The sequence below is a fragment of the Cuculus canorus genome, chromosome Z, assembly GCF_017976375.1.
Source record: "Cuculus canorus isolate bCucCan1 chromosome Z, bCucCan1.pri, whole genome shotgun sequence".
Taxonomy (NCBI): Eukaryota; Metazoa; Chordata; class Aves; order Cuculiformes; family Cuculidae; genus Cuculus; species Cuculus canorus.
Genome location: NC_071441.1, coordinates 12,627,048 through 12,643,764, shown reverse-complemented (window position 1 = coordinate 12,643,764; position 16,717 = coordinate 12,627,048). Strand labels below are relative to the sequence as shown.

Sequence of the window (16,717 nt, the reverse complement as noted above, 5' to 3'; positions counted from 1 at the left end):
GGCAAGCACCTACCTGTGTGCAAAGCATCAAGGAGGGGGGAAAAAAAGAAAACAAAAAACTTCCTGACACAAATAGAGGCTGCAATACTTCAGATGAAGAAAGTGAAAAGTGAAGAGATCAGACTATAACTTGCACACAGAGTTTCTTCAATCCTTCAAAACTTCTCTCCTTTCATGCTGCAAACAGTTGGCATTCTTTGACCATCATTCAAAATTTTAGTTTAGTCCCTCAAAGCTTTAAGAGCTAATGCACAAAACCTGAAATACCCAAGGTGAAAGGACTCTAGTACAGACCTAAACACTTACAAATACATAACCTTAAATTCAAAATCAGTTGACATTGACACCTCAAGCAAAAAGTTCTACATCACTACCAGAATTATGAAGACAATCTTTTACTCAAGTAATGACACTTTAAAATCTTATACCAAATGACAGAAGTGAGATTAGCATGGCAACTTTTTCAAACTCTTCAGAAAGAATCCGTACTACACCTTGTTGATACATAGCATGAAGCAGAATTATACTAACCACAGAAGTTTCATATAACATTTTTCTTCTACTCTAGTCAATATTTATTTGTTTCACATCAAGGTCAAAGAAGCACCACATCCCCTGGAAGTAGCTAATACATACACACTTTAGAAAAACTACAGTTTATGACAAACAGACACACCTCAAAAAAATCACTCAGATTTGCAAGCAAGGTTCAAGCACCTTTATCACCTTTAGCACTACTTTACTATTACATCATCTGTTCTGAGTTTTAATCATGGAAATTGTGAAGTTATTAATTTTTTGAAAACATGGCCAAATTTGCAGCTTAATACAGTTACAGTTAAGCACCCATTACCTGCTCCTTCATATATGTATCCTGGGTAAAAAAGGATACCAAAAATAGGAAGGTTCAGACTTCACTTCTCTGCCATTTTTCCTTAACAGAAGATTTAAAAACAAAATAAAATTAACAAGGGGGTGGAAGATAGCAAAGCTTTCTGTTACATACATATACACCTCAAATACACATCTACATATTTATCTAACAAGCATGGGTTAAGAAGAAGAAAAAAAACTACAAACAAATCACACCTGTGCAAATCACCCAAGACAATGAATCACAGAACGCAGGTTTTGAACCACAGTTACTAGCACAATTGAAACTAATGTGCACCTAGGGGATACATTTTGCTTTGCATTTGCCAGTCCACAACACTATGGATTTATAAAAGCAGAGCTTCAGAAAGAAAGATCAATATATGACAGTTCTCTTTGATCTCTTGGTTTACTTACTTCTGCAAGTGAGATCAGATTTAAAAATCCACAGGAATTTACCACTTTAAAGTATTTTATTAACTTTTTGTTAACTGGAACAGTGGTAGCTGATTACAAGACAAACTCAGAAGGCAGAGCTTTTTTACTTTTGCAGACTTAAGCTTGTTGCACAACTAATAGGAAATTCAGTGCTTAATTCAATTTTCAGGTACATGATTTGTTAACAATATGGCAGTTACGGGAAAGAAAAGGATACTTCAAGAGTAGTAATCTATTTTGCTCTAGAATGAGTAGTGCAGCATCCCCTCTCAAATTCCAAGAAAAGCCACTAGGAGATAAAATATATTTTCCTTTTCATGTTTATTCAGCTGACAAGCATGACGCCGAGCTCCATCCAAATTAATAAGGATCATTTTGCATCTTCTAAACAAATTAAGGCTCTTCTTCTCCCCCTCTTCGCTCTTCCTCTCCCCCCTTTCGCTCTCCTTCTTCCACCCTTCGCTGCTCTTCTCCTCCCCTCCACACTCCTCCTCCCCCACCTTCTCCTTCCAGCCTTCATGGGGTGCCCGTGGCTTATGACAACATCAAAGTGGTGGGCGAGCTTGGGGACATTTACCACGACCAAGGGCTCATCCACCTGAACATCGAGGGGGACTTCGTCATCTTCAGCCCCAAGAAAGGGTAAAAATTGGTGGGTGTAATTAATAAAGTGGCCCCTAGTCATATTGGCTGCCTGATACATGGATGCTTCAATGCTTCTATCCCTAAACCTGAACAAATACCGATTGTACAGTGGCAAGAGCTGGGGTTAAAAATAGGGGATGAACTGAAATTTGAAGTATTGCATTTGGATTATGATGCAGCTGGGGTGTTCTTCATTCGAGGAGGACTCAATCATGAGGCCAAAAAAATCTGAGACCATCACTGAGAGTACAAATACAGATGAAATTCCAAAGCCTGACTACCAGGCAAATAGCTTCAATGACTCTGGGGGAGGTGATGTGACAGATCAGCATCTAGGTGAGACAGATAACGCTGGGAGGGAAAATGGGGAAGAGCAGAATGTTGATACTATGAATGGAGTATGTGATGATAAAAACAAGAAGAAGAAGAGAAAACATAAGCAAGAAGAACAGGAACACATATTGCCTACTAGTGACTCCAGTGGTTACCAAAGTGAACATAAAAAGTCAAAGAAAAAGAAAGGCATTGCAATGAAGTTGAAGAAAGTGAATTATCGCAGATGTCACAAGAGCCCAGAGCTAAAAAGAAAAGGGACTAAAGTCTGAAGTGCCTTTCTTGAATAAGATTCAGACATTTTTATAAGCTTCCAATAAAATCCAGTTTTTAAAAAAAAAAAAAAAAAAAAAAAAAGAGAGAGAGAAGACTCAGAGGAGATTTTATAGCAACGTTCCAGTACCTGAAGGGGGCCTACAGGAACGTGGGAGAGGACTGTTCATAAAGGCTGGCGGGAATAGGACAAGGGGGAATGGGTATAAACTGGAGAGGGGCAGATTTATACAAGACATTAGGAAGAATTTCTTCACCATAAGTGGTGAGGGACTGGCACAGGTTGCCCAGAGAAGCTGTGACTGCCCCATCCATGGAGGTGTTCAAGGCCAGGTTGGATGGGGTGTTGGGCACCCTGATCTAGTGGGATATCCCTGCCCATGGCAGGGGGGTTGGAACTAGATGATCTTTAAGGTCCCTTCCAAAAGTAACTATTCTATGATTCTATGATTCTCTACCTATTAGAAAATAGAGATTTTAAATGCTTCTAAGGAAACAGGTTTAAGAAAATCTTGAGGGAGAAGAAAGCTCATTTTTAACTTTACTACGCCTTCCGCAGACCAGACTGAAGAGCTGATCAGCAAAGATGGAAGGAATCAAGAGATCCTGTGCTTCAGTAAAACCAGTAGCATTCACCACGGTGGTACCTCTCCAAGAGGGAGCACTTGGAATCCAGCTGAATATGCACGACGCAGCATGAGAGTCAGTTTGAGTGAAAACACACAGGTAGTGCCAAAGTAGATACTGCAATGTGTTGTGTTAAATAACTTTCCATAGTTCAGTCCTAGAAACACAACCCTGGCAAACCCACGTGCACTCACTGAAACCCAGAAGCAGCAGAGCACACCTCGTGCTAGAGGGCGCGTCCAGTTTGGCAGTAAGTGCACTGCTTTCCCTACGTTTTGATCATTTATACAAAGTGTTGGTTGATTTTTAAATACTTCCATCATTAACAAACAGGACTGCAGTTACATCCAATTTTTAAGTGGCAGACACAAAGAACATAATCAGGCCTTCCTTACGTGCACATAACAATGTTCTAGTTAGTTCTAAGGTCTGTATATCCCATAATCATAAACATCTTTTGCATAAAGTTCATTTTCTTCCCACAGTTTCAAAGGAATAACATTTCCTGTTAGGCTTCAAAATGAACTGGTTTGCTGTTGCACATTAATATTCATTTTACTATAATTCATTACATATGATGGCTGTATTAACTCAAATGCATTTATTTCCATCTTCTGAATGGTAATCAGATACTACAGATTGGGAGATCAGGTGTTCTTATGTACTGTGAGGACTGTCCTACTTCAGTTATTAAGAAGCGTATTAGAAAATATATTTTCCTGCCCCACCTCTTAGTATCAGAAAGGGAAGCAGGATGAACAACACCTTCCTGTAGGGATTATTTCTTTGCCCCAGCTCTGCCCTGTTCCTAAGAAAACCTGTGTTTCCTGCCTGTGTCAAGGAAATGCTATGGCAGCATGGCTGATGTGGCATAAAAACAGCAAAGCAGTGGGAGCAGCAGGAAAACAGAAAATGACAAAGAAGTAAAATACATTAGGTCAGAAGGTACCTCTCAGGTCATGCAGCCCAGCCTCCTGCTCCTGCTCAGCAAAGATGGCAAACATTGCAAAGATTTCACTGAAAACTGACTTCACTAAAACTGCTTGTCCTGTTTTCCAGCCTGCACAATATGGGTGCACGTAAGTGGCCCCTCGAGGAGACACAGTTTTAAAGATGCTGTGAACCATTTCATAGAACCAAAGAATCCCTAGGCTGGAAAAGACCTTTGAGATCATCAAGCCCAACTGTACCTGTCTACCACTAAATCATATCCCTAAGGACTTAATCTACCCATCTTTTAAATACCTCCAGGGATGGTGACTCAACCACCTCCCTGGGTAGCCTCTGCCACTGCCTAATAACCCTTTCTGTGAAGAAGTTTTTCCTAATGCCCAATCCAAACCTCCCCTGGCACAGCTTGAGGCCATTCCCTCTCATCCTATCACCTGCCACTCAGGAGAGGAGACCAACACCCATATCTCTACAACCTCTTTCAGGGAGCTGCAGACAGTGATAAGGTCTTCCCTCAACCTTCTTTTCTCCAGGCTAAACAATCCCAGTTCCCTCAGCCGCCTCTCGTAAACTTGTTCTTCTGCCCCTTCACCAGCTTTGTTTCCCTTCTCTGGACATGCTCCAGCTCTCCCAACGTCTTTCCTGTAGCAAGGGGCCCAAGACTGAACACAGTATTTGAGTAATGGCCTCACTAGTTCGAAGTGCAGGGGCAGAATCACCTCCCTGGTCCTGCTGGCCACGCCATTTCTTATACAAGCCAAGATGCCATTGGCCTTCTTGGCCACCTGGGCACACTGCTGGCTCATATTCAGCCAGCTGTCAACCAGCACCCCCAGTCCTTCTCTGCCAGGCAGCTTTCCAGCCACTCTTCCCCTAGTCTGTAGCACTGCACACACAAGGTTGTTGTATCCCAAGTATAGGACCCGGTATTTGGCCTTGCTAAACTTCATGCCATTGGTCTCAGCCCATCTATCCAGCCTGTTCAGATCTCTTTGTAAAGCCTTCTTACCCTCAAGCAGACCAACACTTCCTCCCAGCCTAGTAACATCCACAAACTAACTAAGGGCACTCTCTCTTGTGCGCAAATGCACTGCAAACCAAGTTAAACGTTGTGACTGGCAGTGGCACAATGCCAGCCCCTGCTCTCCAACCACTGCCCACCTTTGCAGGGCTCTCAGGACCATCAAGGGATCCCTTTCTGTCCACAAAGCCACCAGATATCTCCAGTAAAACACAGCTCACAGAGACTTTGGCTGAGTTCAAATAAACCCTGCAAAGTTTTCAAGTGAACAGGAAACTGCAGCATAATGAACGCTTTGTTTTAAAACCTAGCTGAGAGGAGACACTTTGGAGAAGCACCTTCTCAGGTAGGCTCCTCCATTTCTGACTGTTTTGTGGTGACAGTTTTAGAACCTGAAGTAGTTCTTCTAAATGTACACTGATGACAAGTCAGACTAAAAAGGTCAACATTTGCCTCATGTCAGAAACTAAAGTATCCTACCTTCGTAACTGCTTATTAACTTCTTACCAAGTTGATTTTGAAAGCAGCTATGGTAACATTTTAAGTTACTTACCTCTCACAGCAGGCTTCTGTCAACCAAGTGGTACCTGGAATAACCTCAGCTTGTCTGTTTCCTTTTTCTTTGAAGGGGTACAGAGGAAGCAGATGAAAAAAAAAACCACCCACACAAAAGCAAAGGTCTGCAGGAAAAAACTCCCTAGATTAATCAAAGAAAGCACTAAAAGCTACCACGACCTTCCAACTAAAGGCTTTTAATACTCTCTGGCTACATACTATTTACTCAAATATCAACTACTTGTAAACAACCTGCTTCAAGCTAGTAAGTGTTACTTTTTGATGGTAGCTGGCAAGGTACTAAATCCTCTTATGTAATCTGTTTATTTTAGAGCACTGAGACGCAGAATATAAGTGATGCGAAAAACACATTTTTCAAATCACCAGTGTGCCCACGTTGAAACACCAGGACTCAGAAAAGACTTTGCAAGCCCTCTACTAGCCACTAATGCACTAAAAATTAAGCAAAGCTGGTCCAAAGTTAACACAGGCTATGTTCAATAATTTCATTCTTCTCCTTTTTGATATTCAGAAGTTTTCCATAAAGACAACCATCAACAATCATGTTTAATGACAGCTAATTTGAGTTATTTTAAAACATAAGTACTTTCTGCAGAAAAATTACAACATTAGTTGCCAAAGTTACCTAAGATGGAAAGCAAGGCCCAACACATGGACAAATATGACATGCATGAACAAAAAATACTTACCGTGATAAAAATAATCGGAAGCCAGTTGCAACTAGCTTGTCTGCATCTGCACGTAGCAGAATCTACACTTTTCCTTGAATTTACCACTAAAACGTCACACAAATGGTGCAAGTTCATCAGATGCAGCTTCCTGGGTCTCTTGAGCTGCAGCCACAGTAAAAGAGCAGTTTGTGTTCTCTAGCTTGTTAATAAGCTGTGCTAATATCAGAACTTAAAGTTACATTAAGAGATCTCAAATCAACACTATCTTATTTGATGGATATTTGCTTCTAGTCAAGTACACAATTTGACAGCTACCACGGGGATATGAACATACAGCTAAGTGCATCAAAATTAAATTATTAATTTCACTCTTGACCTAGCACACCTAGTTGATTCATTAGGTAGCTGGGCTGAAGGACACTTCCAAAGGACTATTATAAGAGTCTTAGGTAGAGAAGATTGCCTTTCTTAAATATATTCAGATAGGAATAACATTTACCTCATTTTCAGGGAAAAACACGGCTACAAATTTGTTTTCACATTTTGAGTTACCCTTAAGTGCTTAATGCAGGCACTATTCCTGGCAAATTCATTCTTCCTGCAATGACCTAAGAAACTAAGTCTTGTTTTACAAATATCTGATTTACTTTCACATATCAAAACAATTTAATTACCTGGAAAACTGCATAGAATTGCAGGTATCACAGTGTCGAAAACGAACCTGTCCTCTCATAACATTTGGGAAGCTGCACTGATATCAAGTAAAAGTACTCGGCCAGTAATCCAGGGCAAAGTTTCAGGTTTTCACCAGAACATCTGATGTTGTATGCTGATCCCTCTTGCAAATGCCCATCAACCCTGTAACAACAGAAGACCAACTTTTCCTTTTTTTTTTAAATGAAAAAAATTGTCAATGTAGGTGTAAATATTACTTTAATAATTTATTTGGTATTCCTTCCCACTATGTAGCAAAATTTAAATATTAACAATCTTGTGAATTTTCTCAACCTCCTGAAATTATTTTTCACCAAGAGAATTAGAACTAAAATATTTCCAAAATTTTACTCAAAAAAAAAACCCACTAGCAAATTAATAAAGACTATTTACCAAAAAAAAAAAAAAAATGAGTTATTCTCCCAGATAGATTTTATGAAGCTATAGTGTCCATAAACTTTAGGCCTTCAAAAGCAAATTTGTTATACATGACTCAATATTGAGAGTAAATCTCTCAGCTTGCCCTTGGAGATTTCTCTAGAGCTATTCACTCAAGAATGTAAATCAGCCTCGAGTCAGACTAACAACATCCATAAGCTCAGAGAAAGGGAACAGGTGGTGAAGACTACTTACAGTCCAGCTGAAACTTAACAGGACATTTTGATAGCTGTATATATAGTATTAGCATTCAAAAGGCTAAATGCAAACCAGAACAGTCCAACCATGTCAAAGGGGCACATGCGAGACACATACAGGTCTACTCAAACCACCAAGCTGCTTGCACCAGCCTATGGAATCAATTCACAAACATGTAACTGGAAGCATCAAAGATTATTTAAAACAGAAAGGAAGCCACTACCAACAAGCAGAATTTCTGTTGTTGGACAGCTATGCTCTGTGCGCTGCTGTACAACCAGCACCACCCTCAGAGTACTGCTCTTGCTATGAAAGCTACGCCACGAGGCTGGCATCAAACTGTGTTCATGAAAGGAGAAGTCAAAGGTCCCTACTAGTAGGGAAGCCAGACTCACGGAAAAAGCTAATAATAATCATCTCAGCCTTGTTACAGCCACTAATAATCAATATACTTTAACTTACATCTCTCCTATTGCTGTGGTTGTGTTACATATTACCACCATAGGTGAGAAGCTCATTTCCTTCTGAAACCAAACAGACAAAATGTTTTGAGTACTGTTCCCTCCCTGCTTCTTAAAGCTTTTCTGGAAAAAAGAAGTAATTGCCTTATATGAGAAGTCTTTCAGAAACAATGCATGTTAACAAGATGCATTTTCTCACCAAAACAGGAAGTTCTGCAAGTCTCTATTAGAAACAAATATCTTTTATTTCCTATAGTCTGTGGCAAATAGCCATAACTTGACTAATATGGAGTGGGGTGGTCTCTGATTTTAAGTCCCAAGTTTTAGAGCCTGAAAGCGTTTGTCCTCGGGAATGGTAATTAGTCATTGGTACTTTTTGCTCACGTATAAAGAAAGGACTTTTTAAATAATTAAACTCCCTTCCTGAGCAATAGAAGAAATAATTGATTCCCAAATATGCTTAATTGAACCTACTGCTGTTTCAAATTCAATTTTTCTTTAACTGGTAACTCTAGTGGATGTGAATTATTAACTAGCAATCCCTGAGAACAGGATATAAAATAAAAAGAGAAAAGGCTTCCACTGTAGCTGGAAGATAAACTTGCAGTTTTCAAGACCCTGTATAATTCTCCACCCGTGCTTTTTTTTTATTACCACCTACCTGAAGTTCCGCTGGAAGGTTTCCTCTAAGATGCCTATAGAAATAAGCTTGAGAATGATTGTATTATAGGACTTGCCTGCTCTGAAATGTTAACAATTTTTAAGGGCTACAGGCACAAAAATTTGTACTGTGACTTCTAAAGCAGCAGAAGAGTAAGCAAGAAGTTTTTAAAGATACCTCTGTTAACATGCATAACTGCAGCCAAGAACTGCTGCCCTGTTAAACCAACAGACAGACAAGAACCAGCCAGAGGTACTCCAAGAAACCACAAGCAACAAACACAACCACTTAATGCCAGCAGTTCAAAGCACATAGTGAATCCACATAAGCACATCCTCGAACAGCAAGTGACAACCATTCTCCTACATTTTTGCATGCTATGTTCTTAAGATGCCTACAGTTCTTCCAGCTTTCTTGTGTTCAACCACGGTTGGAACTCACCCCATCCATCACAGCATGATCATGTTAACTGCAGTCGGCATCATAAGTTCTCGATTTTATTCCAAATTTTATGTCACTCATCATTTATCCAAAAAAGCTAAGGAAAGGACATCCTACTTTGGCAGCTGTCAGCTTTTGTTTCAGAAATATATCAGCCTCCATTGCTGAGCTAAGCTCTAAAATGCCAAATGGCCAACATATGTCTGGTATAATTTGGGGGTTTTTACTTCTATTTTTTAAATTGAGTTCCACTGGATAACAGGGGCTGCAATCTCAGCTGTGCTGGGCGAGGATCACCTCAGCTGAGATTGCACAAGTCCACTGCAAACATGAAAAAAACGATGTTAGTGGCAAAACGTCTGCTCCGTAGGTTCAATGATATCCTAACCCAAACACTCAGAATTCTGTTCCCCAATCCCATAAGATGTGAACTTCTACTCTTTGCAAGGAAAGTGTCCCCCAGGCAAGGAAATGCACATCCAAACTCTGTAGAAAAGGCAGATAGAAAAACCTGAAACTCAAGCATGTGTGTTATCTTCTCCCCGGTCATACACCCTTACAGCAACAATCCATCACCCAGTATCTCCTGCTGTCATTACAGTTCCTCAGCAATTCTATAAGTTAACAGTGCATATACTACACCACAGAAGAAGGTACACAATTTGGTACTAGGTGACAACGTGAGACAAAGGTGCCTCTCCCTAGCTATTCATAGAAAAATTACAATAAATCAGTATTAAAAAGACAAGTAGCAGAGGCAAAGCAGGCAGGAATTGCTCTATAGAGTAAGACACAGTTAATTCCTTCCAGAGAAGGGCAAATGCAGAAAAATAACTTGGTTTCCCAGATAAACTTTGAAGCAGTCATGTTAAGCTGAAGCATGATGAACATGCCACACTGTGAGAATTACCAGCTTCAGAAGAAGTCAGATGCAAGGCCAGTCCAGCCAGGCACCAGAGGCAACCAAAGCAGCCGCCAGCAGTTTCAGCAAACATCTGCTACAGAGCAGCAGAAGCAACCGGACAGTGTCTGGGCAGGAGGCACAACATGAAATCTCGCTTGGCTGGCCCCTTGCTCAGAAGAACTCCTCTACACTCATATTATTTCATAAAAAGACTTCTTCTGATTAGTAGGAGAAAGGGACACAGCCTTCCTTCATTTCAAGTAAAAACATTTTTAATTAGGTAAAATATTGGAATGTCTAAGTTCACAACTTTAAATTGGTTTCCTCTCTTGAGTAGCAAGTACCCTGCGAGGAGATTGTTTTCTCTCTCACTTCCTCTGAGAAACATTCAACATCTTCTACTTAAGGCAAGAGGAAATTGTTGAATACTTAGATACATCTTTTCTAATTATTTTTTTTTAGTTCATCTCGGACACAATTTGCAGGAGCACAGCAGTTACTCATGTCCCAATAGGCAGTACTGATACAGGGAGATTGTGCTGGAAAAGCACTTTTTAGTTAATGAATAAACACAGCAACTGATTTGATTAAGAACCCAAAATCTGATTCTTCCACAATTTGGATAAGATTTATTTTCTAGAAATTGCCAGCCTGCATTTACCAGTCTATTTGTGATTGATTTTTCATTGTTTTTTCTAAGATCACTTTGCACCATTCAAGTCCCAGCTTTAAGGATTTTAATTCCTTACATAATCAAGTTGAACAAAGCAGATCCTCAATTTTCAAAAAAAGATGCACTGTCACTCCAAAGGGAAACCATTCAAGAAAGCCCTGTATTCTCCATTACACAGAAGGTACGGTAGTGTCATTTTCTCATGCTTTAATCTACAATTACACCAAAAAAGCTGCCAAACCAAACTTCTTCATAAAAAATAAATACAGATTTATCAAGTAAAGTATCTGTCTCCCATTAAGTGAAACAGCAAGCTTGCTTATGGTACTAAATTAACAATAAAGTAACTCTGCAATATATTCTTGTTCAATAAGTCCTACAGAGATTGCCCAAACTATTTTTGCCTTGGTTAGGACCCAGCTATACACATGTACTGGTGTACTCAAGAGCAGAAGGAGAGACAAAGTGCATGCAAAATTCTTCAGCAAATCCACAGAGAAGTAGTTGAAACTGTCAGCCAAATGCAAAAGTTAAGGATCCCATGCTGCAGTCTTCAGGAGATGGCCTCAGCTGTTAAGCAGGAAAAGGAAATACAGAACAATTCCTATCCCTGAGAAGGTATGGGCCCTGAAAGCGGATTTCTGTTACTATCCCATCTCCTGATTAAATTGAAAGTTTTTAAATAAATAATGCAGTTCAGAAAGTCTAGAACTTTTCTCAGAAAGTTGCATGCAAGACACCCATTTCATGCTTGCTGGTCAGGGGGAAAAAAAAAAAATCACTTTCCCCATGTTATTTATCAAAACAGAACTGTTTCAGCTCCATCACATATATTTAAAATAACAATGATTTAGAACAATTATGGGTCTTCTATGCAGAAACGGAACACAAAAGTGTATGAAACTGTGAGGGGAGAAGAGGAAAGGGACAGGACAGAATCAATATAGTGTCCTCAGGAAGAGGGCCCCACTCTAAAATTGCACCAACATCAAACTGAACTTTGGCAATTCATTTCAAGAAGATCCATTTGACTTTCAAACTACGTGCATCCTCCTGCACAGGAGAAGAATGTCGGTTATCTTTGGATTACAATCAAAGAGAGTCAGAGGTCATATTATGTTTGACAGTAAAAACTCACTCTGTTGGAGAGTTTTGAACTTGGAAAAGAAGGGAAATATAACGAAACGACCGCTCCACAGGAGACTGCTCCCACTTCTTCAATTCCAAAATCCACAATGTGATTGCTGGAGTTCTGAAGAATGGAAAAAAAGGATGTCTTTTGAGAGGAAGTTCTTTAAAGTTCCATATCTAACCTTTTGAAATGACTCTGTATTCAGCTATGATCAGCACTAATATTTTCTGAGAATGGAATTTAGGCAGACTAATTTCTACCACCAATCACATCCCAGGTTTAGATGGGATGGGGAGTCGCAGTATTTGCTTTTTACAGTGTTCATGTAGGATAATAATTCTAAAAGGGTCTTTGCAATTTTCACTGTAGCTGCAAAATCCCAGAAAATCTTGTAACCATCCTTTAGTGTATGTACATAAATGTACTTTAAGGCCAAAAAATGACGTGTACATGTATGAATCAGTTTATCATTTTCTAGCATGTATCACTGTTTTACAAAACTGCAAACAAATGTCTCCTCAGAATCTACTCTGTCATCATATACGGATTATACACTGGACAGATGGAGAAAACCCTAAATACATATGGTATTTTTTTTCATTTCCAGTAACTTAACAGGCATTGTGCCTTCTAGGTAAAAAACAGATTAATATTTTCACCTAGCATAATAATCAGCCTGTGATTTCATCTTCCTACAGAAATTTTGTATCCTGCATTATTTATGTCCAGTACTTCCTATAAGGTATTTAGTTTTGCTGAAAATCAAAAAGGTTATATTTAACTGCTCCTTAGTGTGTACTGAATAGTATTTTGGCATGTGACCACTATTGTGCCCAACTAAGCAGCACAGAAACAGTTGTGCTTGATTGAATATGAAGGTAAAATTTGGAGTAATTTTTTGCTAGCCATATTAAAACATTATTTTTATGTTTTAGACATCTATGCAGTCAATCACTGAAGAAATAAAAAGTATGGCCAGTGCTGAAATAAGAGGCAATAACGAAAGAAATTAATGAGGCATAGGAGCCCATAAAATGCAAGTTGCTTAAAGAGACCTGAGCAAGTTCAGACTAAAGACAGATATTCCAAAATTGCTCTGTTAAATAAAAGTAGCCTAAGAGAAGAAAGTGGTGATCCGAGGAACCAGAAAAAAAATACAACTTTACTGCACCGCTTGAGCACCTCTTAACACTAAAATGTGCCCATTTGCCATAACGATGTCTTAATTACACAAAATAAAGTCCAATCACCAAATGTATAACAAGTTAGTATGCCACGGTATCACCTGGGAGACATACCAGGCTGTTGGGGTGGTATATTCGCAATCAAAAAGCAGAAGCAATCTCATTTACAATTTACTCAAACTAAACAGGCACTGAAGCACATGTCTACAATTCTTTTGTAAGTTCTCACTTTTCTCCAGTCTAGACAGCTTGGGGAACATGTAGAAATACCTCTACTTGCATGCCTTTGTTTCATGCTCTCTCTCAGTACTAAAGTTTTCTTCAGCATTTAGACTTTAAGAGCCTTGAAGACTCTCTCATCTTCCTTCTCTCCTTTTCCATTAGGGCACAACATACCAGATCAGCATTCTCACTTTTCAGCTTCGTTCTCTTCCCTTCCCCACCCAGAACCGCAGTACAAGAACCCCTCTTCACTCATGTTCATCATCTGCCTGCCACTCCAGAGAAGCATCCCAAGAAATTCCTGCAAGGCTGCTCATCTTCACTACATCAGGAGTTGATAGAGGGGGGCCACTTCCTTGTTCTGCTCATGTGAAGTTCAACCACCTGCCACTACTAGCTCCGTGCCTTAAGTCACCTGTAAGCAGCTCTCCAAATTACCTCCTGCCCGTGTTTAGGCTCCTATGCAAGATGTTTCTGAAAAGAGTACATTTAGCTTCCCCTTCTTTTCACATGATTTATCTAATTATTCAATTGATAATCATTGCTTGGTTCAGAGTTCTGAGACATCAGAAAAACGGCAAGAGAAGATACAGCCACATCTTCATACATAGCAAGTCATCTAAACACACAGAAGATAGATGTTAATCATTTTACTGTTATTCCTTCCAAAGGGCAGACAAACCTTCAGTTTTATTTCTCTGAACAGCCAAACATGCCAAGGCATTTATCTGTTGTACCCAAAGAAGATCATAGCAACAACTCAGATGTTACACAGCTGGTAACCGAATAATACATAAAGTGAACATGCAGTTCTGTAAACAACACAGGGCTAGAACATCAGACAGATACATAGAGCAGATAATTCCTAAGAACCAACATCCCATGTTCACCTAAAACAAGTCCTGCTTTTGCAGACTGCCATTTAGAAATAAAATGAAAATAAATAGAAGGCTGACATATTTAAACACAGAATAACTGAAATTCATAAAAGTCCTGAGAAGTTTTAAAAGCTTCACTTCACAAATCACCTACTGACCGAAGTCATCCTAAACGAACACTTTCCATTTCCCATATTTAGTATTAGATATGCACTGCTCCTCTTCAACTATGCACAGTTCCCCAAAAAAACAAACTAAAACAGCAAGAGAAAACACTGATGGGAAGATAAGGTCAAAGCACCTCCAACATTTTTAGAGTCAGCCCAGACCTACCTCCTAACAAGTAGTAACACCATCACAGTTCCTTCACATAGCTGCATCTCATGAAAACATGTCCCTCTCTCTTCTACATGTCCACGAAAGACTATGGGGTATTTTGCACTGTCATACATATTTCCACTGGTGGAATTCAAAACAGCTGCTCCACTCAGTGTCACTGGACATAGATCAGACTCCACGGCTTGGCTTTTTGCATGTTCACACCATTAACTAATTATCTTTATTACTATGGCATCCACTATTTTATTACTACAAATAAAAGTCAGCAAAACAATTTTATCAGAATTTCTAGATGTAGTTGATCTTCCACGAGCAAATCCAAATGACAACTGCAGTAAAATCTACACTGGAAACCTAAGAATCAAAGCAGAACCTTCTCCAGTTCCAGTTCATAAGCATCTGTTTAAAGAATCATTAAGCAATAAATAGATTAAAAGAATGTACCACAAACTTAATTCTCTATGCTTTCTTTAACAAGTCTATCCCAGAGATAGAATCAAAAACTCTTTCATTACCAGTCAGGCAGAATTAATTCAAAAAGGAAAACCTGAACATTTTCAGGGCTTATATTCTTTTTAATGTCAGAAAATAATTTGCATCGATAATGCGAACCACTACCTCTGGCTTTATCCCACCTTAAGCATGATGGGAGAGATCACATTGCAGCGAACTACCTGTTCCGTCTCCCATATCCCGTCCCTTCACCACAATGTGCTGAAGAACAACAATACTAAATTTTAGTGAATTTTGGTTTTCTTAATTAGGTCCTATAGACAAGACACTAATGGCCCTGAAAATGCCCTGAATACCAGCATAAAGTTACATAAGGCAGCTTTTACCACTTCCTTGAGAAAATTCACATAAAACACCTCTATAATTAAAAGATTTAGATTGTTTTACAAAATCTACTTTGTTACAAATCTGAAAAGCTAGTTCACAAAATTCATTTTGCTCCAACCTTGATGAGACAAGGGAAGCTACTTGGAGTCTGCTTACATGGGCTGTCTGCAGCAACAAGTAGATAACCCAATGAATGTCTGGAGACCAGTTTTCTCACCAGTTCCACAATACTTGTTTCTACTTAGATTTTTCACAGAATGAAGAGACAAACACAACTGTGTGTTTGGTTTCCTGACACAATTTTAATTTTGTCTAAACCAAGGAAGTGACAGCACCAGAAAACCCATGTTGGCAGTAACAATAATTGCCAATTTCTCTCCACTGCAACCTTATCCTTATTCTTGGAATTAAGTAAGATATTTTTTCCCAGGAGTTATATTAAATGAACAACTTCTTCTACCCATAAATGCCTTCAGCTAAATTACTAGGAGTTAGAGACAAGAAATCAGGTACAGTATGAAATTCAGTTTCATTCACAACGTCTACAAGGTTTTATCACTAGATTACACTTCTATTTTGGTACAATCCCTTGATCTCATCCACTTAGCCTGAAAGCAGAACATTTGATTAAAAAGGACGATAACTGAATTGAATTGTATAAGAGAGAACTAAAGATGCCTGAAAGTGAACAGAGCTAGGAAAGATGTTATTTTTAAGTTTGCATCAACAAGATTCTACATTCTATTCAGCTTTTTAAATAAAGAATTTAACAGCAAAAGTTCTTGCACCTTTCCCAAATTACTCAGTATTTACAGTGTCACTAGAAACTAGGAAGTGCAGGTGCCTAGGTAAGAGATGCAGTACACCATTAAAGCATCGCAATGATAATAGGTCTAGTCTTGCACAACAATTATTATCAGAAAAATAATTACTCCTGAGGTGATACATTCTGCCTGTTGATTTTATAAATAAGCCTTTAAACTGCATGCACAACTTAGTTGTGTAGGAGGTATGAGACATGTTCAAAGATCAAGTTAGTTTGAGACAAGGAATATATTTATAAATGTTACTCAGAGTTGAGGGGGGTGTTAATAAAATACAAATTTACCTTCAAAACAGAGCATTATCAGATTATATAGATGAAACCTTTTGAGCAACTCCAATTATTTAGCACTGAGCAACCATGTACCAACATGGCAAAAAAAAAAAAAAAAAAAGAGTAGC

The 16,717-nt window shown here is 39.0% G+C and overlaps 1 protein-coding gene across 4 annotated transcripts in view; it reads right to left on the bottom strand.

Moving 5' to 3' along the window:
- MAST4 (microtubule associated serine/threonine kinase family member 4) overlaps positions 1-16,717 on the bottom strand; it is a 261,302-nt gene that overhangs the window by 221,443 nt on the left and 23,142 nt on the right. For all 4 annotated transcript variants that reach the window (XM_054054161.1, XM_054054163.1, XM_054054162.1 and 1 more), the window contains exon 2: positions 12,037-12,150. In XM_054054161.1, coding sequence (XP_053910136.1) covers positions 12,037-12,150 — 114 coding nt within the window. The remainder of the gene's footprint in view (positions 1-12,036; positions 12,151-16,717) is intronic.